Source organism: Coffea arabica, chromosome 6e (genome assembly GCF_036785885.1).
Source record: "Coffea arabica cultivar ET-39 chromosome 6e, Coffea Arabica ET-39 HiFi, whole genome shotgun sequence".
Taxonomy (NCBI): Eukaryota; Viridiplantae; Streptophyta; class Magnoliopsida; order Gentianales; family Rubiaceae; genus Coffea; species Coffea arabica.
In genome coordinates, this window is record NC_092321.1 from 31,097,159 (window position 1) to 31,124,535 (window position 27,377).

General features: G+C 38.0%; 1 protein-coding gene across 1 annotated transcript; it reads right to left on the reverse strand.

Moving 5' to 3' along the window:
- Window positions 1-17,909: 17,909 nt before the first annotated feature.
- On the reverse strand, window positions 17,910-27,048 carry LOC113695932 (polypyrimidine tract-binding protein homolog 3-like). The gene is made up of 15 exons (XM_027215159.2): window positions 26,876-27,048; window positions 25,866-25,932; window positions 23,103-23,174; window positions 22,909-22,985; window positions 22,705-22,786; window positions 21,578-21,701; window positions 21,185-21,249; window positions 21,041-21,090; window positions 20,861-20,902; window positions 20,645-20,696; window positions 20,522-20,543; window positions 20,401-20,414; window positions 19,582-19,689; window positions 19,300-19,443; window positions 17,910-18,482 (listed from the first exon to the last, which is right to left on the reverse strand). The coding sequence occupies exons 2-15, from the start codon at window positions 25,920-25,922 to the stop codon at window positions 18,093-18,095; spliced, it is 1,299 nt and encodes a 432-aa protein (XP_027070960.1). The 5' UTR covers window positions 25,923-25,932; window positions 26,876-27,048; the 3' UTR covers window positions 17,910-18,092.
- Window positions 27,049-27,377: the final 329 nt, after the last annotated feature.

The window sequence follows — 27,377 nt, forward strand, 5'->3', positions numbered from 1 at the left end:
ATACCAAAATGGATATGGATGGGCAGGACCTTGAAGCTAGAACAAAAAACTCCAATCCACCAGCTCAAATGGATAATAAGAAGGAGAGCATGGAGGGAGAGAACCAAAGAAAGTTGGCACTGGTAACTAGTCTAGGAATGGAAGAAAAAAGAAAACAACAAAAAGCCTTCCATAGAACAAAAAGAACTCCACTAAGAGAAATGAAGACAAATATCCAGGATTTGGTACGAGGAAAAAGGAAGAAGAGTGATGCGAAAGAAGAGGGTGAACCAATGGAGGAAGATGGCTGGGAGGAACCACTACAAAAATTACTCAAGAAGGAGGTCCAAAAGTTCGAAGGACAAGGGGAATTGGAGGCTATCCCTGTAATGCCTCCACAGTGCAAATGAATGTACTGGTGTGGAATTGTCGAGGTGTGGGAGGACCCTTGACAATTCCCCAACTGAAGGAGATGATAAATCTCCACTTTCCAAGTATTGTGTTCTAGAGTGAAACAAAAAACCAAAAAATAGTAATGAAAAAAGTTAAGAGGAAGATAAAGTTTGACCAATGTCATGTGGTAGACTCGATTGGCAAGGTAGGAGGCCTAACTCTTTTCTGGAAGGAGGAGATGCAGGTGGAGATCATCAATGATGGAAATTTCTTCATAGAGGCAAAAATAAAGGACTTAGAGGTGAAGTGTGTATGGTGGTTAGTGGGAGTCTATGCTAGTACTGAGGAGAACATTAGAAAAGAGCAATGGAAGATAATAGAGAATAAAAAGAAGGAATGGGGGGATTACTAGATCTTAGTGGGGGATTTCAATGATATTAGATCAGGGGAAGAAAAATAGGAGGGGAGAGTGAGAGCTGAGGGCAGTTTCAGAGAGTTTAACAGGTTCATCAGGGAAAATGAATTGGTGGACATAGATTTTGAAGGAAAACCATGGACATGGTGTAACCAATGGGAAGGGGAGGGAGAAGTGAGAGAGAGACTAGACAGATGTTTAGGATCAGTAAGCTAGTATCAACATTTTGAAAAGGCAATCTGTCTTCATCAAGAAAATGAGGCTTCAGATCATAGTATCCTTATTCTGGACACTAACCCCAATCAGAGAAAATCAAAGAGGAGATTTTACTTTGATCAAAGGTGGGCAAGAAATGAGGAAAGTAAAGGTATCATAGAGGCAGCATGGGAAATAGAACAGAAGGGATCAAGAATGTTCCAAGTTATGAGGAAGATCAAGGAATGTAGAATGGCTCTGTTGACATGGAACCGAAAGTTGAAGATGAACTCTAGGAAGAAAATTAAACAGATTAAAGAGAAAATGCAGGAAATAAAAGAGTCCAACAGAGAAGGGAAACGAGGTCAGCTAGCGGATATGAAGCTTCAACTCAGCAAGGCATATAAAGAGGAAGAACTCTATTGGAGTCAGAAAGCAAGATGCAGGTGGCTGCAAGAAGGGGACAAGAATACTGCTTATTTCCATGCAAGTGTGATGGCTACAAGGAGAAGGAACAAAATTATTGTGTTACAGAGAAACAATGATGAATGGTGCAAAACTGAACAAGAAGTGACGGAGGAGATATGCAACTATTACCAACAGCTATTTACAACAGCAAATACTGAACAGGAACAGGAAGTAACGCAAGGGTGTTCCCAATACTATCTCAAGAAAGATGAATGAACAACTGATACAACCAGTGAATGAAGCAGAAATAAAAAAAAACACTCTTTTCTATGCATCCAAATAAATCTCCTGGCACAGATGGTATGTCTCCACAATTTTTTCAAAAGTACTGGAATATCACCTGTCTAGATGTGGTCAATGTTGTAACCAGTTTCTTCCATATAGGAAACATATTGAAGGCCGTTAATGAAACTCTTATCACTCTGATCCCTAAAGTTGATAACCCTCTAAATTTGACTCGGTATAGGCCTATCAGTCTGTGCAACACAATGTATAAAATCATATCTAAGGTGCTGGCAAACAAGCTGAAAATTGTGCTAAACAAGTGCATCAGTGAGTCTCAATCTGCCTTTGTTCCTGGCAGGCAAATAATTGATAATGTTCTTATTGCACAAGAATTCATGCATTTCCTGAAAAACAAAAGAAAAGGAAGAATAGGTTTTATGGCCCTAAAACTGGATATGTCCAAAGCCTATGATAGGGTTGAATGGAAATTTGTAGGGAGAATGATGATGCGCATGGGCTTCTGTCCTATTTTTGTTCGATGCATCATGTCTTGTGTTTCTTCTATGTCTTATTGTAACGCCCCCACTTCTCCCTAAGGCGAACCAAAGGGTATCCGCGGAACGCCTGCCCAACTCTTGCCAGGACTCAAGACAATTCCCTTTCAAGCTTAATGAAATACCAGCCATCACGATGATATAAGTAAGAAAGGGAGGTCACTCCCATAAATAAAATTCAAACTTACATCACGAGTTCCAAAATACGTCAAGTATCCAATCCTTACATCAAGTTCTCAAAATATACAATAATCCAGAGTCTAGCCAAATACGTTGAAAAATCCTAATACAAAAGTACATTCGAAAGGGGTTTCTCCGAGGTCCATTCCAGATCCTTTCCTGTTAAGAAAAACAAATCTACAGGGTGAGCAAAACACTCGTGAGGCCAAGAACATACATGCAGGCACGTTGTTCAAGTAACAATTCCTATTTACAAGTAGAGCAATAATATTGCAATAATTAACAATTCGAGCGAGAAAAGTAAACAGAAACAATTTAAGGATATAAGAGCTCTCAGGAGTTATTTTCCACTTGCACGATCACGAACCTCCACTAGTTGACACTCCGTCAATCGGGTAGGTTTAGTCCGTAGAACTTCACTTATCATGTCCCCTTTCACCTTACATATCCCTGTATCGGGCCCGCCTGTCGTTTGTTTGAGGCGATACTGGTCGAGTATGCTAAGCAAGACCTCTCAATAGGTCAAGATTATATTTTCTCATGGTTCACCAAGGAGCCCGACCAAGCCCATGCCGGCTCGAGTCCAAGGTTAGCCAGTGAGATTTGGGCGTCCTCCCACTTACCACTTGAGTCGAGGAGATTTACTCCGATCAACTTATGCAGCCATAGCATAAACAAACAATTAAACACTTCACTTAAATTCACTTAACAAGTCACTTCAAACAATTCAAGTATTTCATGTCACGAAATTCAAGTACACTTCATTTAAATGAGAACGAGTGCGATAAAATACACACTCAACTCAGCATTTTCAAAATGTTCTATTATTGATAACAATTAACACGTAACACGTATATCACATAGTTCACACACTTGGCACTCACCGAGTGATTCAAGTAGCAAGTACAAACGGTTGATTAGGCGTCTCCCGTGAGATCCTCTTAAGTGCCTGAGCAATTAATAATGAACTATCACTTATAAATCCCAATTATCAAGGAAGATTATACACCTGTACAATCTAAGAAAATTTCACGAAAATAAACCTTAATTACACGTAAATCGAGGCTCAAAAAAATGGGATTTTAAAACACAAGCAAAATCTGATTTTTTTTTCATCTTTGAAATCAAGTATACAACGGTCTAACAATATCAAAGGAGATAGAGAGTTCGAAACCCTCAATTTTCTTTAAGTTTGAAAATTTCAGATTTGTCGAGCAATTTTTGAAAAATCGTATTTCACACTCTACAAGTCCAAAATTGAAAAACTTGGTACCGTTGGAAACTTCTTCCAAAGTAATAAAAGTTCCTAGAAGACACTTTTTCATGATTCCAAATGAAAGATATTCAAAATTTAGCTTAAAGTGGCTGTTTTGGAATGCCAAAACAGATTTAGGTTGATTTTCGGCAAAGTTTGGAAATTCGGAAAAATTTACACAATGTGAACTAGTTTCTGAAATTTGGAACTCAATTAGAGTTACAATCAAAGTTTTCAAAACAACAAGCGGAATAAGAATTGGAGCTTTGGGCACCAAGATATGGTAGCTCAAAGTTGCTGCAAAAGTGAAACCGTTAAGCAAATTCCAGGTTTAAATCACGTACTTCGGGACTTTGTTTGAGCTTCAAAATGGACTCAGAATGGCACTAAATTTGGTATGATTATACTACCATATAAGGGCTATTGCTCTGTCAAATTTCATAGAAAAATACGCACGAGAAGTCGGTTAACAAAATCATTAAAGCACCAAGAACGTCCAAGACAAAACTGCCTTGTGGTTCCGTTTTCCGTTTTCAAAACGTTTGGCCAACAAAATGTCTCAAACACGGCCCATTTGCGTAGACAATGTCTAAGAAACATCCAAGATACATTTGGTAGGTGATCAACATCAAGAATTTCAAAACAACAAGTCCCAATCAAGATTTAGGCATTTACTAGTCAAAAAAGGGTTTTCAACCACTGAATCAATTTCGAACTTCGGCCACAACTCACTCAATTCAACTTAGAAATGAACATGGTTAGTGGCGTTGGAAACTACATTCATAACGCTAAAAGTTCACAGAAGGAATCATTTTAAAAATTTGTCCACAACTAGCCCATATTCGAGCATCAAGTTGCAGCTCATGACCTGCATTCTAGTGGATAAATGAAACAGGGAAGTCATGTTCAAATGATTGGTATGGTTCACTCAGGTAGAATCAGGGCATGGATTTTATACCATTAGAAAACCGGAAGTGTCTAGTTTCTAATGCCACTGACGGCACTCGATTTCGATATCGGAGTAAAAAGTTATAACCGAAACAAAAACACTGCCAGAGTAATACGGGACTCATTTCCAGATTTGACAAATTTTCGAAAACTCAACATTTAATCATCCAAATCACGTAATTTTTTGTGGAAACCTTCCACACAACCCACACAACATGTATACATCATAAACAAGTCAATTGAACCACAAAAAAATGCACTAAGGGTCACGGAAATAACAAGGGCAGATTTGTCACTTTTGCTCAACTCTCTCCTTTTGAGTTTTCCTTCACAACCCAACGTATTTCCACTAGATTAAGCACTAATCTAACATAAATAGCATCATATATCATCAAATCAGTCCACCAAGGCATTGTGGGATTTCATAGAGCCCACACACCAAATTTCCAACATAAATAAAGCTACCCACATGAATATATGAGCATATAAGTACAATATAACTTCCATTAGTCAAGATTTGAGAGGTTGATCATCACTTACTTTCTTAGATGATCAAGGCAGAAATTTCGGTCCTTTTAGCTCAAGAAAAACCGTGAGAACAAGCCCTTTTTCCTAGCTTGAGGTGATTTCCAAGTGGTTAGCAAAGTGTATGTGAATTTTGAGGTGATTTGGTGAAGATTTGAAGCAAGGATTGATGAAAGAAAATGAAGAACTTTGGTTGTTTTTCTCCTTGGATGGCCAGCTGCCTTAGAGGAAGAGAGAGAGAGGTTTCGGCTGCAAATGAAACTTTCAAGACAAGCTAAAATGTGTGGTTCTAAATTGGTTCAAAAGTCAACTCTCTCTCCTGCGCGTACGCGCGCGTTACGTGCTCGATTCCTCTCGAGATTATTTCACTTGTGCGCTAAACCTCTAATGCACTTGTATTCCTACTATTATTATTCACTCTTAATGGTCTAAAAATAAGGGTCTAAAGTCCCTCAATTAAATCGCGCTTGTAAAAACGCGTACTTCCAATTTGTGCGCGGTAGAGTGGAATTTTCACGAAATTCTTATAACGATAGTATCACTAACTAATACTTGAGTAGTTAAACATAAAAATACCTATTTTAAGACTAGTGTATAAGTCTTCAATTTTTCAAACTCATAGTACTCTCAAATCGGTTATTGTCTCCAAACACATATTCGCTATTTTCACTTAACGAGCTTCCAAAAAATAAAATTTTGAAACGAGTCACTTTAAAAATACATGTGAGCTATTATTCTATGTAATTGAGTAATAAAAGGTCAAAATAAAATATTCTGAGTAAATGACCAAATAAATAATTAAATAAGTTAGAAATAGGAAATTTAAATAAGTAAATTTTGCGAGTCCTCACATCCTCTCCCTCTTAAGAGAATTTCGTCTTCGAAATTTATCTTGATTCATGAACAGGTATGGATACTTTCGTCGAATTGCTTCTTCAATTTCCCAGGTCGCTTCCTCTAGTCCGTGGTTCCTTCAAAGAACTTTTACCAATGGTATCCGTTTATTCCTCAATTCTTTCACCTTTCTATCCAGAAGTTTTACCGGTTTCTCCTCGTAGGTCAAAGTCTCATCAATCTGTATACTTTCCGGTTGTAAAATATGTGAAGGGTCTGGATGATACTTCTTAAGCATGGACATGTGAAAAACATTATGAATCCGAGACAGACTCGGTGGCAATTCCAACTTATACGCTACCTTTCCCACGCGTTGGATAATTTTGTAAGGTCCTGCAAATCTCGGTTGTAATTTCTTTCCCTTCCCAAACATTAAACTTGCTTTCAGAGGTGTAATCTTAAGAAATATTAGATCCCCAATCGCAAATTCTAAATCTTTTCTTCGGTTATCTGCGTAACTCTATTGACGACTTTGTGCGGTCTGAATCCTCTGGCGTACCAACTTCACCTTTTCATTGACCTCCTCGATCCAAGGCACTGTAGTCGGGTCTAAGATCTTTCGTTCACCTACTTCATCCCAACAAATCGGAGACCTACACTTTCGACCGTAAAGTGCTTCATATGGAGCCATTTGAATAGAAGTGTGGAAACTATTGTTATAGGCAAACTCCACTAAAGTTATATACTTACTCCAACTCTCCCCAAAATCCAAAACACATGTCCTCAAGGGTTTGAATTGTCCTCTCAGACTGTCCATCGGTCTGGAAATGGTAAGTAGTACTAAAATTTAATTTAATCCCCAACACTTCCTGCATCTTTTGCCAAAATCTCGAAACAAATCTCGGGTCTCTACCGGACACGATACTCACAGGTATTCCATGTAACCTGATAATTTCATCCAAGTACAACTTAGCTAACTTCTGCAATGGGTATTTCATATTAATGGGCAAAAAATGAGCCGATTTAGTCAATCTATCCACTATCACCCAAATAGTATCATGGTCTCTTTGTGTCTTTGGTAACCCTGATACAAAATCCATAGAGATATTTTCCTATTTCCACTCGGATATCTCCAAAGGTTGCAAAAGTCCCGATGGTTTCTGATGTTCGGCTTTTACTTGTTGACAAGTCAAACAAGTCTGGACAAATTGAGCAATTTCCTTCTTCATGTTCTCCCACCAATACAGATTCTTCAAGTTTTGGTACATTTTATTCCCTCCAGGGTGTACCGTAAACTTCGATTGGTGTGCCTCTTCTAAAATTTTCTTTTTAAGCCCTTCGTTTTTTGGCACTACTATCCGATTCCGAAACCTTAATATACCATTTGATCCCAAGTTAAAATCTGACTTTTCTCCCTTTTTGATATTTTTCAACCACTTTTGCACTTCAGAGTCCTTTTCTTGAGATTTCTTGATACGCTCCAACAGAGTAGAATTCACTACAATATTCCCCAAAATTATTTTTCTTGGTTCAAGTCTAGGATTCCAATAACTAATTTTCTCTAACAAGTGTAATTTTTTAATCATCAATCCGGTCACTTGCACTTGACGACTTAGAGCATCGGCCACTACATTGGCCTTTTCTGGATGGTACTTTGTCGTGCAATCATAGTTTTCTAAAAATTTCATCCATTTACGTTGCCTCAGATTCAACTCCTTTTGAGAAAATAAATACTTAAGACTTTTGTGGTCAGTAAAAACCTCAAACGTTACTCCATACAGATAATGTTTCCATTTTTTCAAAACAAATACCACAGTCGCTAACTCTAAATCATATGTCGGGTAATTTCCTTCGTGTGGTTTCAACTTCCTAGATGCATATGCTATCACTCTACCATTTTGCATTAAAACACATCCTAATCCTTCCTTAGAAGCATCTGTGTAGACCACAAAAGTATCATTTTCATTTGGTAAAACTAACACAGGCGCTCTTGTCAAATGTCTTTTCAACTCTTGGAAACTCTCTTCACACTTGGAACTCCAAACAAACTTCCCACTTTTCTTGGTCAACTCAGTCATGGGTCCAGCAATTCTAGAAAAATCTTGGATAAATCTCCGGTAATACCCTGCTAGTCCTATAAAACTTCGAACCTCTGTAGGATTTTCCAGTCGTTTCCACTTTGAAACAGCTTCAACTTTACTTGGATTTACTTTAATCCCATCCTTAGAAATTATGTATCCCAAGAAAGTCACTTCTTTCAACCAAAACTCACACTTGCTAAACTTAGCATACAATTGGTGTTCCCTCAGGGTTTGTAAAATAATTCTCAAATGCTTCTTGTCATCTTTCACATTCTTAAACTACACCAAAATATCATCAATAAAGACCACCACAAATTGGTCTAGATAAGACTTAAAAACCCTATGCATTAAATCCATGAAAGCAGCAGGTGCATTGGTCAATCCAAATGGCATTACTGCAAACTCAAAGTGTCCATACTTCGAGTTAAAAGCAGTCTTGGGTATATCTTTCTCCAAAATCCTCAATTGATAATAACCCTGTCTCAAATCCGACTTTGAGAATACTACCATCCCTTGCAATGGGTACTTATTCTTGATAGTGACATCATTCAAGCCTCGGTAATCTATACATAACCTTAAACTCCCATCTTTCTTTTTAACAAACAAGACCGGGGCTCCCCACGGTGAATCACTCTCCTTTATAAAACCCCGTTCCAATAAGTCTTGCAATTGCAGTTTCAATTCCTTCAATTCAGCCGGAGCCATTCTATATGGCGTTTTAGATATAGATGCTACTCCCGGAATCACATCAATCTTAAAAGCTATATCCCGTTCCGGGGGTAAAGACTCTAACTCTTCAGGAAAAATATCTGGGTAATCTTTCACTATAGGCATGCCTTCCAGATTCACTTTATCACTAGGGGTGTTGATTAGAAAAGTCAAATATCCCTGAGCTCATTTACTCAATATTTTTCAAACTCGAATCCCTGAAATAAGTGCAGACGAGGCTAATCTACCTTTTACATCCAATTTCAGGGTTGCCTCTCCCGAAATGCACAATTCTACTATCTTTGTCTTACAATTCAACTGGGTATTGTAACGGGTTAACCAGTCTATTCCTAGGATCACATCATATCCCTTAATTGCTAAACCTATCAGATCGGCCAATAATTTTCGTCCTCCAACCCAAATCTCACAATCTCTATACACCAAGTTAGCGATTAGACTTTGATCCCCAATAGGCGTTTTAACTTCCAAGTCGTAAGATAACTTAATTGGCTTCAAGTCTATTCCACTCATGAAATTAGGGTTTACAAAAGAATGAGTCGCACCTGGATCAATTAAAATCTTAACGAAGTGGGAAAAAATTGGAATTGTACCTTCAACCACCTCAGTCGCACCAGGTATCTGTTGGTGATCCAGTGCATAAACCCTAGCCGGTACCTTAGGTCGGCTCCCTCCAGCATTAGTCTGCTTAGAGGTTGACTTTTCTGACCTTTGAGGGTTACCTCCCAATTTTGGTGCCTTTGGACAACCTGCGAGTTGGTGTTCGGCACTCCCACAAAACAGACATTTCCTCGACTTCCTCCAACAGTCATTTTTAGAGTGGTTGGGTTTACCACAGTACCCACAAGTAACTTGAGAGGTCACTGCCGATTCACTAGAAGGCGCTCCCCTAACTTGAACTGGCCCACCAAGACCTCCTCTGGATAAAGCTCCCTTAGAAGCTCCTGCAGTCCTTATTCCTCCCATTCCTCTTCCCATTTTGGAAGGCTATGCACTTTTACTAGTTTGTCCAGAAGTGTAACTGGAAAAGTTTCTCTTCCTATTGTGAAAGTCCTTAACTTGCATTCTGACACTCTCAACCCTTTGTGCTTTCTCTAGAGCCTCAGTAAAAGCAGAGATTTGGGTTGCGGCTAAGCCCTCCTGAATTTCCACATTAAATCCCTGTACAAACCGTCTTATCCGTTTTCGCTCATTAGTTACCAATTCAGGGGCATATTTGGAAAGCTTAGTGAACCTCCCTTCATATTCCGCTACACTAAGGGTCCATTGTTTCAATGTGATGAATTCATCCTCCCTCTTTTCTTGGATCAAAGGCGGAAGGAATTTCTCATTAAATTCTCTCGTGAAATTCTTTTAAGTCCAAGGGGTTTGGGCTCTCTCCCACTTTCCCCTTACCACATCCCACCAAGCACGAGCCACTCCCTCAAATTGGAAAGCAGCAAAATTCACTCACCTATCCTCAGTATAGTCTAGAGCGGCGAATATGTTGGTCATTCTCTCCAACCAATTCTCCGCTACCTCAGGATCGGGTTCACCAATAAACTTAGGCAGGTTAAACTTCAAAAATCTCTCTAGAGCTCTATCCTCTCCTCTATCCTGTCCCCCAATTTGGTTAAGTGGTCCAGGACCTTGTCTTTCCGCTAAACGTTCTAGGATATCAGTAATCCTATTAATGGCAATAGCCACTTGATTTCTCTCTACATTTTCCTATCCCTGGGTCGGTCCAGTTGCCGATCCCTGGTCATCCCCATGAGGTTGGGCCTGTCTAGTCCCTCGTCCACGGTTTCGACCACTTCTTAGTCCTTCCATTATCTTAGGCATGCCTAGTGCAAGAAACAAATCAATTATGCGAGAAAAAGTCGAAAACGAGAACCAATCAAGAAACATTGGAAACAACAATAATTTACATTCACTAACATTTCAAGTTCATACAATTAGCAAGTCATGGGGGAGATCACAAAAATATAGCACGTAAGTGCCACAAGAGTATTTTTAGTCACAAAAGACTAAAGTCAAAGCAAGTGCCTCAAAAGTAGGCCACACAGTCATGCAAAATACAATGGCCTCAACACTTAGCATCACCCTTACTAATCATAGCTACACCAGTCAAAAGGGTCAAAAGAGTCAATCACTAGGGACCTAGTCCACAATAGGACTACCAGGCGGAATCTCCTCCTCAGGATCCTCCTCCTGATCTGGGCCCTGGACAATATCCATCACCCCATCTATCATCTCAGTGGCATCGGCCAGGATCCCGAAATCCCGATCACAGACCTCCTCACCTAACCTAGTGAGTCGAGCCCTAGTCCTCTGGATCTCCGCACGAGTAGCCGCCTTGCCCTCCAGAACCTCCTCAAGCTCCGCAATCCTCTCTCCCTGAGCACTAACCATCTGCCTCAACTCGTCTACCTCCGCCTGTAAATCTAAGTTGGTGTTCACCAACTGACGACGCTCGTCGTTCAAAGCTAGCACGAGGTGGTTCGGGTAGGCGAAGATCAACCTACATGAACATCGGGGATACCTATTGACAGGTGAATAACGCACGCGAGCCCCTCTACCAAGAGCTCGGTAGTAAATAGGTCTAGGAGGCTCTACATGACCATTCGCATGGCCATTCCCATTAGCTGCTGGGGCTCCATTTCCATTTTCCATCCCTGCAAAATAATCACACTTTTCGGGTTAGAAACTTAATCACTAGCTCGCTCGGATGTCACCTAGGGCATGCCTAACTTAGTCACTAGTTCACCCAAATATCACTTAAGGTATGACTTAGTCATCCTATCTCAAATCTTAAAGGTAGAGTTTCTAATATGTCACCCATATAAATCTCTAACCTAACGCTCTGATACCAACTGTGACGCCCCCACTTCTCCCTAAGGCGAACCAAAGGGTATCCGCGGAATGCCTGCCCAACTCTCGCCAGGACTCAAGACAATTCCCGTTCAAGTTTAATGAAATAACAGCCATCACGATGATATAAGTAAGAAATGGAGGTCACTCCCATAAATAACATTCAAACTTACATCACGAGTTCCAAAATACGTCAAGTATCCAATCCTTACATCAAGTTCTCAAAATATACAATAATCCAGAGTCTAACCAAATACGTTGAAAAACCCTAATACAAAAGTACATTCGAAAGGGGTTTCTCCGAGGTCTATACCAGATCCTTTCCTGTTAAGCGAAACAAATCTACAGGGTGAGCAAAATGCTCGTGAGGCCAAGAACACACATGCAGGCACGTTGTTCAAGTAACAATTCCTATTTACAAGTAGAGTAATAATATTGCAATAATTAACAATTCGAGCGAGAAAAGTAAACAGAAACAATTCAAGGATATAGGAGCTCTCAGGAACTATTTTCCACTTGCACGATCACGAACCTCCACTAGTTGACACTCCGTCAACCGGGTAGGTTTAGTCCGTAGAACTTCACTTATCATGTCCCCTTTCACCTTACATACCCCTGTATCGGGCCCGCCTGTCGTTTGTTTGAGGCGATACTGCTCGAGTATGTCAAGCAAGACCTCTCAATAAGTCAAGCTTATATTTTCTCATGGTTCACCAAGGAGGCCGACCAAAACCCATGTCGGCTCGAGTCCAAAGTTAGCCAGTGAGATTTGGGCGTCCCCCCACTTACCACTTGAGTCGAGGAGATTCACTCCGATCGACTTATGGAGCCATAGCATAAACAAACACTTAAGCACTTCACTTAAATTCACTTAACAAGTCACTTCAAGCAATTCAAGTATTTCATGTCACGAAATTCAAGTACACTTCACTTAAATGAGAACGAGTGCGATAAAATACACACTCGACTCAGCATTTTTAAAATATTTTATTATTGATAACAATTAACACGTAACACGTATATCACATAGTTCACGCACTTGACACTCACCGAGTGATTCAAATAGCAAGTACAAGCGATTGATTAGGCGTCTCCCGTGAGATCCTCTTGGAGGTCCTCTTGAGTGCCTGAACAATTAATAATGAACTATCACTTATAAACCCCAATTATCAAGGAAGATTGTACACTTGTAAAATCTAAGAAAATTTTACGAAAATGAGGCTTAATTACTCGTAAATCGAGACTCAAAAAAATGGGGTTTCAAAACACAAGTAAAATCTGATTTTTTTTTATATTTGAAATCAAGTATACAACGGTCTAGCAATATCAAAGGAGATAGAGAGTTTGAAACCCTCAATTTCCTTTAAATTTGGAAATTTCAGATTTGTCGAGCAATCTTTGAAAAATCGTATCTCACTCTCTACAAGTCCAAAATTGAAAAACTTGGTACCGTTAAAAACTTCTTCCAAAGTACTAAAAGTTCTTAGGAGAAATTTTTCCATGATTCTAAATGAAAGATATTCAAAATTTAGCTCAAAGTGGCTGTTTTGGAATGCCAAGACAGATTTGGGTTGATTTTCGGTAAAGTTTGGAAATTCGGAAATATTCACACAATGTGAACTAGCTTCTGAAATTCGGAAATCAATTAGAGTTACAATCAAAGTTTTCAACACAACAAGCTGAACAAGAATTGGAGTTTTGGGCACCAAGATATGGTAGCTCAAAATTGCTGCAAAAGTAAAACTGTTCAGCAAATTCCAGGTTTAAATCACGTACTTCGGGACTTTGTTTGAGCTTCGAAATGGACTCAGAATGGTACTAAATTTGGTATGATTATACTACCATATAAGGGCTATTGCTCTGCAAAATTTCATAGAAAAATACGCACGAGAAGTCGGTTAACAAAATCATTAAAGCACCAAGAACGTCCAAGACAAAACTGCCTTGTGGTTCCGTTTTCCGTTTTCAAAACGTTTGGCCAACAAAATGTCTCAAACACGGCCCATTTGCGTAGACAATGTCTAAGAAACATCCAAGATACATTTGGTAGGTGATCAACATCAAGAATTTCAAAACAACAAGTCCCAATCAAGATTTAGGCATTTACTAGTCAAAAAAGGGTTTTCAACCACTGAATCAATTTCGAACTTCGGCCACAACTCACTCAATTCAACTTGGAATTGAGCATGGTTAGTGGCGTTGGAAACTACATTCATAACGGTAAAAGTTCACAGAAGGAATCATTTTAAAAATTTGTCCACAACTAGCCCATATTCGAGCATCAAGTTGCAGCTCATGACCTGCATTCTAGTGGATAAATGAAACAGGGAAGTCATGTTCAAATGATTGGTATGGTTCACTCAGGTAGAATCAGGGCATGGATTTTATACCATTAGAAAACCGGAAGTGTCTAGTTTCTAATGCCACTGACGGCACTCGATTTCGATATCGGAGTAAAAAGTTATAACCGAAACAAAAACACTGCCAGAGTAATACGGGACTCATTTCCAGATTTGACAAATTTTCGAAAACTCAACATTTAATCATCCAAATCACGTAATTTTTTGTGGAAACCTTCCACACAACCCACACAACATGTATACATCATAAACAAGTCAATTGAACCACAAAAAAATGCACTAAGGGTCACGGAAATAACAAGGGCAGATTTGTCACTTTTGCTCAACTCTCTCCTTTTGAGTTTTCCTTCACAACCCAACGTATTTCCACTAGATTAAGCACTAATCTAACATAAATAGCATCATATATCATCAAATCAGTCCACCAAGCTATTGTGAGATTTCATAGAGCCCACACACCAAATTTTCAACATAAATAAAGCTACCCACATGAATATATGAGCATATAAGTGCAATATAACTTCCATAAGTCAAGATTTGAGAGGTTGATCATCACTTACTTTCTTAGATGATCAAGGCAGAAATTTCGGTCCTTTTAGCTCCAGAAAAACCGTGAGAACAAGCCCCTTTTCCTAGCTTGAGGTGATCTCCAAGTGGTTAGCAAAGTGTATGTGAATTGGTGAAGATTTGAAGCAAGGATTGATGAAGGAAAATGAAGAACTTTGGTTGTTTTTCTCCTTGGATGGCCGGCTGTCTTGGAGCAAGAGAGAGAGAGGTTTTGGCTGCAAATGAAACTTCCAAGAGAAGCTAAAATATGTGGCTTTAAATTGGTTCAAAAGTCAACTCTCTCTCCTGCGCGTACGCAGGCGTTTTGTGCTCGATTTCTCTCGAGGTTGTTTCACTTATGCACTAAACCTCTAATGTACTTGTATTCCTACTATTATTATTCACTCTTAATGGTCTAAAAATAAGGGTCTAAAGTCCCTCAATTAAATCGCGCGTGTAAAAACACGTATTTTCAATTTGTGCGCAATTAAATCGCGTGTGTAAAAATGCGTACTTCCAATTTGTGCGCGGTAGAGTGGAATTTTCAATACTTGAGTACTTAAACATAAAAATACCTTTTTTAAGATTAGTGTATAAGTCTCCAATTTTTCAAGCTCATAGTACTCTCAAATCGGTTATTGTCTCTAAACGCGTATTCGCTATTTTCACTTAACGAGCTTCCAAAAAATGAAATTTTGAAATGAGTCACTTTAAAAATACATATGAGCTATTATTCTATGTAATTGAGTAATAAAAGGTCAAAATAAAATATTTTGAGTAAATGGCCAAATAAATAATTAAATAAGGTAGAAATAGGAAATTTAAATAAGTAAATTTTGCGAGTCCTCACACTTATTCTTTTAACCTGAATGGAGAAATGGTAGGATTCATCAAAGCCAGTAGAGGGTTAAGACAAGGGGACCCCCTTTCTCCTTACCTTTTTTTGATTTGTGCAGAGGGACTTTCTCACATGATCAACAGGGAGATGAACCAGGGAAATGTCACAGGAATCAAAGTATGCAAAAGCAGCCCCCAAATCTCGCACTTATTCTTTGCTGATGATTCATTAATCTGCTGCAAAGTAACCGTCCAGGAGGCCAAGCAGGTGAAGGATATCTTACAGAATTACTTAAAGGTGTCTGGACAACTGGTAAATTTTGACAAATCAGCTGTGTACTTCAGTAGGAATACTCCTAAACATGTCAGAGAAGAAGTGTGTCAAGAGCTAGGAGATATGAGGGAAGCAGGCAGTGGCAGATATCTGGGCCTGCCTATGGCTATAGGAAGATCAAAAAACCAAGTTTTTGGGTATATCAAGAGTTTAGTTGTGAACAAACTGAAAGGATGGAAAAACAAATGCTGAGTTCAGCTGGAAAGGAAGCCCTGATTAAGTCAGTGATTCAAGCAATACCAAATTATGACATGGCTTGCTTTAAGTTGCCAAAAGGACTGTGCAAGGATATATGCAAGTGTTTAGTGAATTTCTGGTGGGGAAGCGTGCAACAAGACAGGAAAATGCATTGGACAAGTTGGAAGAAATTATCAGAAGTCAAAGGAAAGGGAGAACTGGGATTCAGAGATTTGGAAGCCTTTAACGAAGCCTTACTTGCTAAGCAACTTTGGAGAATTATCACTTTCCCAAATCTGCTAATGAGGAAGGTGATCAGAGCAAAGTACCTAAAGGATCCAAATGGTCTTGAAAACAACCCCTCTCAATCAGCATCATGGACATGGAAAAGCATTCATAGTACATGGAGACTGATATAGAGAGGCATGTGGAAAAGAATAGGAGAAGGATGCCAGGTGAACATATGGAAGTATAGGTGGAATAATGGGATCCAGAACAGGCAAAATAACCACAAGCTGCCCTCCAAACTGCCAGATTCAAACCGTGAACTAGCTAATAAAAGATGGAAGATGGAACACAGAAATCCTGCAACAAATTCTCAATCCAGATGATAGAGTGCAGATAGTCAGCATGCTACTCAGTTGCTTCAAAAGAAAAGACAGGTTCTTTTGGAGCATCTCAAAATCTGGGATGTACGCAGTGAAGGCAGGCTATGTAAATGTCGTGCAGGAGAAGAGCAATGAAAAGAGAAGAGAAAGTGTAGGAGAGAAAATAAGTTGAAAAATCAGAAAGCATAGCATCTGGAAACAACTCTGGAAGCTGAACTTGAAGCACAAGCTGAAACATTTCATCTGGAGGAGCCTACAAAATAGCTTAGCTATCAAGGAGACAATCTACAACAGAATAGGCAAAGGTGACAGAATATGCAGTGTGTGCGGGGAAAAAGTAGAAACAATAGAGCACATGTTTTTCAATGCCCGATCGCTCAAACAATATGAAAAATAGCACCAGTGAGATGGGAAGGATTGCATGATCTTCATAATCTATGGAGATGGTGGGAAGCAGTTACTCAGACTGAGACAATGGCAAAAGGATAGGAAAGAATCAACCTAACAGCAAACATACTATGACAGATATGGAAAGCATGAAACAAGGCCCAGTTCAAACATCAAAAAGGAGAAGCAAGAGAAATAATTGGGAAATCACAACAAGAGTGGGTTGAATATGAAGAGGTTACAGGAAGAGAGAACAAGCAAAATAAGGGAGGAGTAGGGTCAAATCAGCAAGGAAATGTGAGAGAGCCACCAAAAGAAGGAATCATCAGAATCAATACGGATGCTGCGATAAGTTTAAAATTGATCAGAACAGGAAAAGGGATAATAGTAAGGAACTGGACAAGAGAAATTATGAGAGCAAGAGAAGTAATGGAGACAAAAATGGGAGAGGCACTAGTGGAAGAAACCTTAACCATTAGGATGGCACTCCAAATGGCAAGACAAGCAGGTTGGGAAAAAATAGATGTGCTGTCAGATTGTAAAGCAGCAGTTGACATGATCACAAGCAACAATGTGCAAGAAGGTCATATAGCAACCATTCTGAAAGACATTGGACACCTAATTAAAGGTTTTGAACATACAGTTTCTTTTGTACCTAAATCAGCTAACGTAGAAAGTCATAGGCTAGCACAATTTGCAACAAAGCTAGTTATAGAAAGTCATAGGCTAGCACAATTTGCAACAAAGCTAGTTAATGACATTGATTGGAAAAACAACTTCCCAACTTTGCTAATAGAAGCAACCAACAATGATTGGAGGGTTGATGCCACCTTTTGTAATTAAGCCCTTGTAGTATCAGGTTTATATATAAAATGATATCTAACGTTTGTGGAAAAAAAAGAGAACATAGCAACATAGCATAATGCCCACATTAACCTTCAGGATATTTACAAGGCAGCAAAGAACCTCTCTCTCAGAAAACAAAGGAGGCCTCCGCTCTTCTATTCCTACAAAACTCGTAACACTCCGAAGTTCCCAACCTTTGTTAATAAAAGAAAATGACAGTGATGGTACAAGCATTTATAGGTAAGAAAAAAAAAATCAAAGTATTCAGTAAATCAAACTAAAGTTACAGGACGACTGTTCAAATCAGTTACTGGAAGATTGATTTTCACTCCACAACCCCATTTCTTGTGGATGCAAGCCAGCAAATACTCATATGCTCTGTAACTGAGAAAATGAAATCCGAATGGTTGAACCACCAAGAGATGTTGCATGCTTGCACACGAGGGCTTCAGTGGCTTGTTCCTCATTTTCAAATAGCACAAGAGCTTGCTTCTTTCCATTCATTTCGAAGAGCTTAGAATTAACTATAGTTCCGTGCTCCTCCAAGTGGGCCACGATTTCCTCCTCAGTTACCTCCTGAGGGAGGGTGGACAGGTGTATCATCTTTGTTGGGGAGCAACAGTACCGGTAATTTTTTGCAGCATTTCGGTTAAACCGGTTAAGGTTTGAATTAGAATACTCGTGCGTATCAGCACCAGTTGTGATGTTTGGATGCTTTGAAAAATTAACCTCCAAGCGCTTCCCAAAAAGCTTAGCTCCCTGCACCACAAAACATTCACTAATTAAGAAATACTCTGCAGACAACTAGCAACTTCACAAAATGTTGGTCCAAATATGCATTATTTTCTGAAAATCATACAAATGATCCCATATGCAACACAAAATAAACAGAGGTCCATTCAAAGACATCTGACTTGAGGACAACATGCTGGTAAAGAATACGTTAAAAATGCAACATATTAAAGCATTAAACAATCTGGGATTTCAATACAAGTGCGACTCAAGCCGCAGAGAATATTTGTAAACATTTCTCAAAAGTGACTCCAAAAGATATTTCAGTAAATTGCCCCTTCCTCATACAAGACAGACATGCCAAAGGACTCCATCCTCAGAGGAGAATGAGGAGAAGCAAAAGGTTGGTGAGAAAAGCCCAAATGAGAAATGACGCAGAGTTGGGAATAGTCCCATCCCTGAGAAGTTACGATCCCATTCTTTCTGGACAGTAGAGAGATAATTCACACGCTTGTCTATGACTTGCCTCCGCTTCCATTCAAAATCTATTATGTCATTATCTTTTCATATACTATTTTGACATAAATGGATATTAGTTCTAGAAGGAACTTCATAGGATGTAACGATGTACTTTTCCCCAACCACTTCATTTGTATAATTGATACGGCAATGCAGAAAGTAAAAATAAAAAGAATGGACCAGAAGAATTTGTGAAAACAGTGGATTTATCCAGTTCAGGAACTTCAGAATTTGGCCTATCCCGGTAGATTGTATAATATGTTTAAATTAGGCAATCAAAGCTGAAACTAGAAACTAAGATAAAGGTTCCAAAAGACTGAAAGACCTTCAAAAAGTGCACAGCCAATTCAGCCTGAAAACCATCCCCCATCTGTACAAGAGCATGATCAGGTTTATTCCGCAGAAGTTTGATTCTCACAATATTTCCATAAATGGAGAACAGGTTAAACAGCTTGTCCTCATCAATGCTCTGCACCAGAGGCATACAAATGTGAATTTTGGGAAGCAAGAAAGGCGATGCCATCAAAACAAAGTTTTGGCTCTATGAAGAACCCAAGAGAACACAAGAATGATAGATGAGAAACCAATATGAGAGGTGAAGACTTACTTCTGGATTCAAATTAGAAACAAGAACAGTGCACCTATCATTCGTCCCACTAATTCCAGGAGGTAAACCACCTCCAAAGGCAGCCGCAATTGCAGCAGCACTGGCCATCTGCATTTCAGAAGCATCTTCCATATTATTGCCGTCTTTTAAAAGATTAAGAATCCACACTAACAAAAGCTAATGTGCACATACAATACCCTGACTACCCAGTCGGTCAAAAGATCTTTCAAAACAAGACTAATTTATAATTTTAAAAACTGTTTGGCAATCTATTCTGCTCCTAGATGGACAACAACTAGGGCAAGCAAAGCAGTGGAAAGAGCTTAAAAAGAACCAAAAGTTTTAAAGTTCATCGCATTTCTTCATCCAGCATCTCAGCATGCTCTATATAGGGCTTGGCTTGGAAGAAGATATAAAATACAAAAATCACTCTTCATTTAGTGGATCGGTTTTCAAAGAGCTGCCTCCTGCATTAAAGATCCAGTTCATTGAAGGAGAGAGGCATAGGTTACATGATCTATCTATGTGCTCCTTTTATACTAAAATCAAACTCTAGGATCAAATGAATATCTGAGAGCCTAGGGCAACAAAATTGACCCAAAAGGTGTTTAAACAAAATCCCTTTTCTTGTCATTTTAGTTGCCTACTAATCATTCCCAAAACCTCATAGATGCTATGAACCAAATCCAACAGCAAAAGTGAATTTGACACCAGACATACAGATCAGAGTTGACAACAGAAACTCAAAATTGCAAAGCCGACACCAAAAAATGGCTGAATGTCAGTTGACTGCAATAAAAGTGACGGGAAAATACGCACCTGTGGATATCCAACTGGTAAACACCAAAGAAGAGCAAAATCAGTCAGAAATGTACAATACGGCGATAATATTCAACAAAAACTTAGCTGCTGAATTTGGCAACCTGCAAAGAAGACATACCTCCTACGTCACCATATCCAGGCTGTCACAAGAAAGGAGAAGTGGTTACATATTAAATATTGGAAAGCACAAGCTCTAATTTATGAATCTCAAATAGTAATATCAGAAATGAAAGCAACCTACATGAGAGGATCTACCCTTCTGTTCCGAAGGCAGTGAAGGGTTTGTGAAATCCCTACGTAGAATCAAGAGTAACAGTCAGGGAGAAGGGATAAAAGAAGAATCAGCAATCTTTGCATACTGCAGGACTGTGATATAGACAGGAACATTTATCCTTCTCTTTCACCCACGGAGGATTTATGTATTTGAAAAAAGAGAGAAAAAAATGCACCATCCTACCTAGATCGTTCATTATTGTAGTTTACTTGTAACTCATCCAGGCTAGAGGAAGGACAAAAAACAAAGAAGAAATGTGAGTAAAATATCCGCAAGATAAAATTGATCAAATGAACATTACAAAAATATAATTAATTAATTAATTAAAAATCTGGAATTCCTAAAAGGAAACTTCAAGCATACTTAGAGAATTGAATGTCTAGCTGACAGCAACCATCATATATATTTCGACCCTGTAAGAAAATACCAAGTACACCAGTTGAAAGCACCCATCCATTTATAGATGCAGACTAGGAGACAGAAAGGACTGCTGAAAAAACAAAGAACCTGAAGGGCATTTCTTGCAGAAACAGCACTTTGCTGTAATTGATACTGAATCAAAGCCTGGAAGCCTACAAATTTTCAGCACAGTCAGAATCCACAAAAAGAAATGTCCGAAGTTTTGAGTCAAAACAGATTGATAACAACTTGAAAATAAAGATATTCAGAAAACAATTCACCAAAAAAGAAAAAAGAAAGGACAGACAAGCTATGAACAATAAGCTTCCTAAATATACATAGTGCCTTTTGGCATGAGCATGAAGACAGCACTGAAACTAAAAGAGGCTTGCCTCTGATACTTAAATGCTACAGATCAATAATACATCCTAATATGCCAAAATGAGCACCAAAATAAGAAAAAAAGGAGAAAAAAGAGGGAGAAAACTTGAAGGTGCTGACCAGCCGACTTCTGAAAGGTGACAATCTTCTCTACAAATCCATGGGGAGAAAACACTTGATGCAGCACTTCCACAGTAATGGGGTATAGCATTTGATGTATTGTAACTAAGAGAATTCGGTTAGGCTGTATATCCACAGGGTGCCCGACAGCAGACCAGCATAGAGGCAGATCAGAGAGAAGAGAAGAGAAGAGAATGAATAGAGAAGAATAAACTGAGAAAGGAGAGACTAAAGCAGCAGAAGATATTGCGTGCAGAAAACTATAGCAGACAAATTTATGACAAAATAATACACAGAAGAAGAGAATTATTACTCATTCAATCAATCCAGAAACATAGAAGAAAAAAGATGTATGCTAAGAAAGGATTATAAAGGTGCAATAATGGACAAGACAAAAAAAAAAAAGCACTAGTGCCTGTTTTCTACATTTTTTTCAAGTAGAAACGGAATAGTTCTGTCAATGGCACATTAAGAGACCATCATCCATAAGATCTCAGGTAAGAATGTTCAGCAAAAATTTATCTGCATCCCGTTAATTCCAGTCGAAGCAAATGTGTTATTAAGTTCAAATCAGGGAGGTCAACAAGTGAAGCCTAAATTAGCAGCATTCAATTCCAAAAAACAACTACTATGAAAGTTCATCTATTAGTTGGCCATCCCTGTGTATCCCAATGGCTTTGACCAATTAAATCAGCTTCAGTTAATAAACTGCCCAGAACCTTTAGGTAGAAGAACACCAAAATCATTAACTCCTCTACTCTTTTTCTGCACCCAGGTTTTGCTTAGCATTCTTATTACAAAACAAACCAAAGTAGCCTCAGATGGTGAATATCTTAATGTTCACAGGGAAATTGGATTTATAATTACAAGATGGTAGACCTTTGGAATATCGAGAATCATTACGGAAACACAGCATCGCTACCATTCTCATAAATATAGTGACATATATATGTATTGATTATACATGCTATCCAGCAGCATCATTTTCTCATCTTTTTGCAAAGAATGTTCATGTATTTAGAACCTTAAGGAAAAACCAATTCATTATATTCCTCACACAAATACTACATCAAAATCAAACTTCATAAATCAAGTTCTATTATATGCTGCTACTAACATATACTAACCTCGTCTCCTCGTCCCTGAGTATTCTGATCCATGGTTGTTAGTTCTTGATGTGATGAAAACTGGACATAAACATTTCTTCCCCTAGTGGTCAATAAACAATACAAGGAAAAATTACAGTCACTCACTTTGCAGCTTGCAGTTAAAAGATTGATTATCAACAGTCTCCCATGCCTTGATAACAAAAAGAAAACCATGAAGGACACCTTATACTTGGTTGAACATTAGTGTAGAATTGTAAAGCATTTACAGCTGAAGGAACATCTTGCATTTGAAGAAGTGCCTGCATGGGAAGAAGCAATGGGAATTAGTAGTCCTATTTAAAGATTACAGTTCATTTCAACCAAAAAAGACTATTATAGAAAAATTTAAGACAAAGATCAATTCAAAGAAGAACTACCTGATTTTTTGCCCGAAGCATTACAAGTTTGGTGATGACTCCAAATGGTTGAAACAGCTGAAGCAAGTCATTCTGTAATCACAATGTTCAGATTTTTCAGAATAACAGCACTACCAAGAACATGATAAAACCAACAGAAACCAATGATTAGTAATCTAAACCCTTGCACAGAACATAATAATCACACCAGCTAACAGGCAACCATCCAGTAAAGCATAAAGAAAAACAAATTTTCCATGTACAAAAAAAGACTTAGTATGTAATGGGAGAGGATAAACAAGTAAACTGTCCACAAGGTTTAAATAACAGCAAAAGAGAAGCACTAGCAAGAACATTTAAAAACTCTAGGATTTCAAAGAATTGTCAATCTAGATTTTCCCAGGAGGGCAACGGTGTATGGGCAAATAATAAAATATTAGCAAGACAAAACAGAGGCTTCATTACTCTTCTTTCCAGTACAATGATAATTTTCCAATGCCAGGTGATGAAAATTACCATTCTACTAGGAAGATGAGCTTTGTCTGAAAATGAAAACCACAACTTTGATGAATTTACCAAGGTATGGAATTCCCACTTCATTGGGCCAAGATACTAAGTGGATACATTACACTTATCATTTATTTATTTATTTATTTGTTCTTTCCAATAGGAAAGTCACATTACAAGAAAACATAAATGCAGCTTATATATTTTAATAATTTATTCCATTAATTTGCAATTTAGGAAAACAGCTGGGGAGAGGAGACAATTGGCTACCTTAAGATTTTTTTTATCTTAAAACATTCTACGGAAGTGCAGACAGTTGTTCAGGCTGGAAACAACTAATGTCAAAGCATCCTGTTATACGAACAGAGAAGATATATCCTTGGAATAAAATTTGTAATCATAACTCCAGCTCACCAAAAAGTAACAATAAAGGATCTGATACATGAACCCTACAAATTTTCTTTTTTCAAACATAGATATTCCCTGCACAACAGAAAGATTGACCTTATCACCCATGAACTAGCTCTCTGGACTAAATTTCCTATTACTTGTGCTTTAGTGTCATGCTTTCTTCCCTTTAAAAGTTCCTTTCAGCAGCAGAAGAATGATCCTGATTTACGATAAGCCACAATTCAGAAGCACTTCAGGCGTAAACTTAATATTGATAAGAAGTTGTAGAATACATTAAATTAAATGAGCTGACTCCGAAGGATCATGTATAGGCACTGTATAAATTACAGGGTTGAAGAAGAATAATCTGAAAAAGGTTGGAAGGGGACTAGTAATCAGTTCTCTGATCAACGTTGGAAGGGATCTTCTTGATAGGGTTCATCATTGTATAAGAAGAGAGACCCCAGTTAGTGACACAGAAATGGTTGAATCAGAGTTCTTTAGATTGGATTGGGGATCAAACTCCCAAAATAAAATAGACTCAAAATTGGAAGGCAAGCTGTACCTCATACCAATTCCTGACTAAAGGAGAGTAGAAAGAAGCACTTCTAAAGTGCATAACTTCGGGGAAGCAGATACGAATGGATCCAATCAACTTGGAAATGAAAGGATTTTACAAGTTATACATTTCTCTACTTGTTTATCTTGAGCTGTACCCTCTTGGTGCATCTTAATAAATTATTACTTTCTCAAAACACCAAAGAGGTTTAACAGGATCTTTGTGGTCAATTGGCATTCTTTGGACTCACAGGTTGGAGAAGCTAATTAGGTGGACAGAGATTAGGCCAAGAGTTACCTCAGCCATCAGTTGCTACAAAAAGATAATCCCTCCATTTGGATTAGTTATTCTTGGGGGTGTTTTTGAAAAATTTTACTGTAGCAGAGTTTTTAGAGTATATTTTGGGATATTTTTAGAAAATATTTTGGAATATTTAAGAGTAGTAGAGTTTTTAAAATATATTTTGGGATATTTTTTGAATATTAAAAAAATTTTAGACTACTTTTTAGAGTACCTTGAAAAACTAGTTTTTGAAAAACTAAAGGATCCAAATGCAGCCTGAGAAATTTTCACCATTCAATCACTAATCAGAAGAGCCATAAAATAGAATCCACAGAATTTAGCGAGCCCAGCACTAACCAACAGGAAAGGTACTTGACTTAAAAATACAGTGATAGCATTTTGCAACCAGAAAACATTAGACCTTGCAATAATATAAAATCATACTTCATACAAGGAAAGTTTAGAAGCTTAAAAGATCCAAAAACTTGGCGAAGCTCTTGAAGAATATTTAAGCAACAACTTTTTAATTTATAGGCTACAATCCCAAATACAATGAAACATCCAAGTAAACCATATCGAATGTGTTAAACAAACATCAGTTCCAAAATCAGCAATCTCTACTTATGCTTAAATTCTGTATTGGTTTCAATGCATAGAACATGGAGCAAAGAATAAAACAAACTTAAGAAGACCGACATGAATTTAAAAACTGTAAAACATTCTTCAAAATCAAATATCAGGAAGTCACGTGATAGTACAAGCATATAAATGAACATTTAGCTCTTTCCACATAGGCTACATGCTCCATGTTCTATAAATGTATCTTAAGTCATATCTTATGGGAAATTACTCAATACTCCACTTGTTTAGAAACTTTTAGGAGGCATGCAGGTGCAAAATCCCTGAACTTACCAGACATAATCAATATAAACGCGTATAATTTATTAAAGAAAAAATTGAAAACATGTAAACCTATCTTTTAGGTCCAAAAATGGCAAAAAAATGTACAATATAGGTACCAAGTAACATTAGATTAAAAATCATACCTCAGAAATCTCATGCCCCACATTGCGGACATGAATGACTTTTGAAGGCTCTGTCATTTGAAAAATCCTGGACAAAAATAAATAGTTGACAATGGTGTGTATGAACACCACCAGACATGATTGAAATGTAACTTTACCAAATTAGTGAAGGAAATGAGCTAGTCTAACACCATATCAATCAAGCACAAGTAGAAGAGAAAGAAGATGAAGCACATGCAGAATTATGCTCCGCATATGTGGTTGTTATAATGATCAAGAAATCAACTGGAAAACCAGTATAACTTGCAGAACCTCAATCTTTGAATTTGAACTGCCACATATATATAACTAGGAGTAAAAAGTGACCAAATGCAATGCACACCAAGTATGTATATTTCTACTTCCAAACATAGATATAAATATTTCTGTCTAGCACAAAGATGAGAAACAAAGGAATGAGCGGCAAAACAAGCCATATCGATTTCCCATGACTTAACCACGCGAGTCCCTGAGTTAGTTTTCCCTCCTAACAATCAATACTCCAGCTTCTTGCCACAAGAGGTAGTGAAAGATTTTGACTCTCTCAATTTCAAGATGAACTAACAAGATGACTCATTACAATCCAGTGGCAAACCAGCAAGACGAACTTACATATCTAATCATATTACATCACAGTTCTTCTACCCATACCTCAGAATTTCTTGAAAACCGCAAACAATAAACAGGTTCTGATTTTGGAATGTTTAAACAGCCCCCACCTTTTCCAGCAAAAGGAAAAAAGATTAAATTTTGTAACACTCTAACGAACTCTTGAATTAATTACAGAAAACCGCCCCAATTCTCGTTGTGTTCCATAATTACATGCAGACCAACTCACAAATTTAAGAATCTTATCCCATTAACCTAGATGGAAACAGGGATGCAGATTAATAAAATTAAAAGCAACAAAATTACATACAATCAAGCAAGAAACTGAATAAACTAGATCAAGAAAATGCAATATCAAAAAAGAATAAACTTTCAGATCCAACCTCGTAGGAAGAGAGGACGAGGAGGAGGAGGAGATGGGGAAAGCTAAAACCCAAGTGGACAGAGGACAAAGACAAGGAGAGTTGTGAGACAGGCACCAGAGAGAGAAAAAATAGGGTTTGGGGATTTTTGACTTTTGAGACACGTGAAGGTGCTGGGATGGATCAACTATTTCTTCTCAGCCGTATCCATCATTTTTCTGTTTGAGCAGCCGTTTTGAGTCTTTTGACGTGTCTTATGCGTCATGACGTAAATGTCCTCACAGATAGAAAGTTTGGGCATGCATGTCAAGGTTTTGATTTTTGGATTGCAATGTTTCAAAGAAACGTCTTGACGTAAATGTCCTCACAGACACAAAGTTTGGGCATGCATATCAAGGTTTTGATGTTTGGATTGCTTTGAAAAATTGTTACGTTTTTTCATGCATACATTTTTCAATCACTTTTTTATCTTTCATATATCAAATTGTTAAAATAATTTTATTTTATAAAAAATTCAAAAAAA

Excerpts from the sequence above, each read along its gene's own strand:
- LOC113695932 (XM_027215159.2), bottom strand. The coding sequence starts at position 25,922 with ATGACAGAGCCTTCAAAAGTCATTCATGTCCGCAATGTGGGGCATGAG. Across the intron at positions 21,091-21,184 it reads CTGCAAGAAATGCCCTTCAG|GGTCGAAATATATATGATGG; the intron begins GTTCTTTGTTTT and ends ATTTTCTTACAG. Across the intron at positions 20,544-20,644 it reads AGAAGGGTAGATCCTCTCAT|CCTGGATATGGTGACGTAGG; the intron begins GTAGGTTGCTTT and ends TTCTTGTGACAG.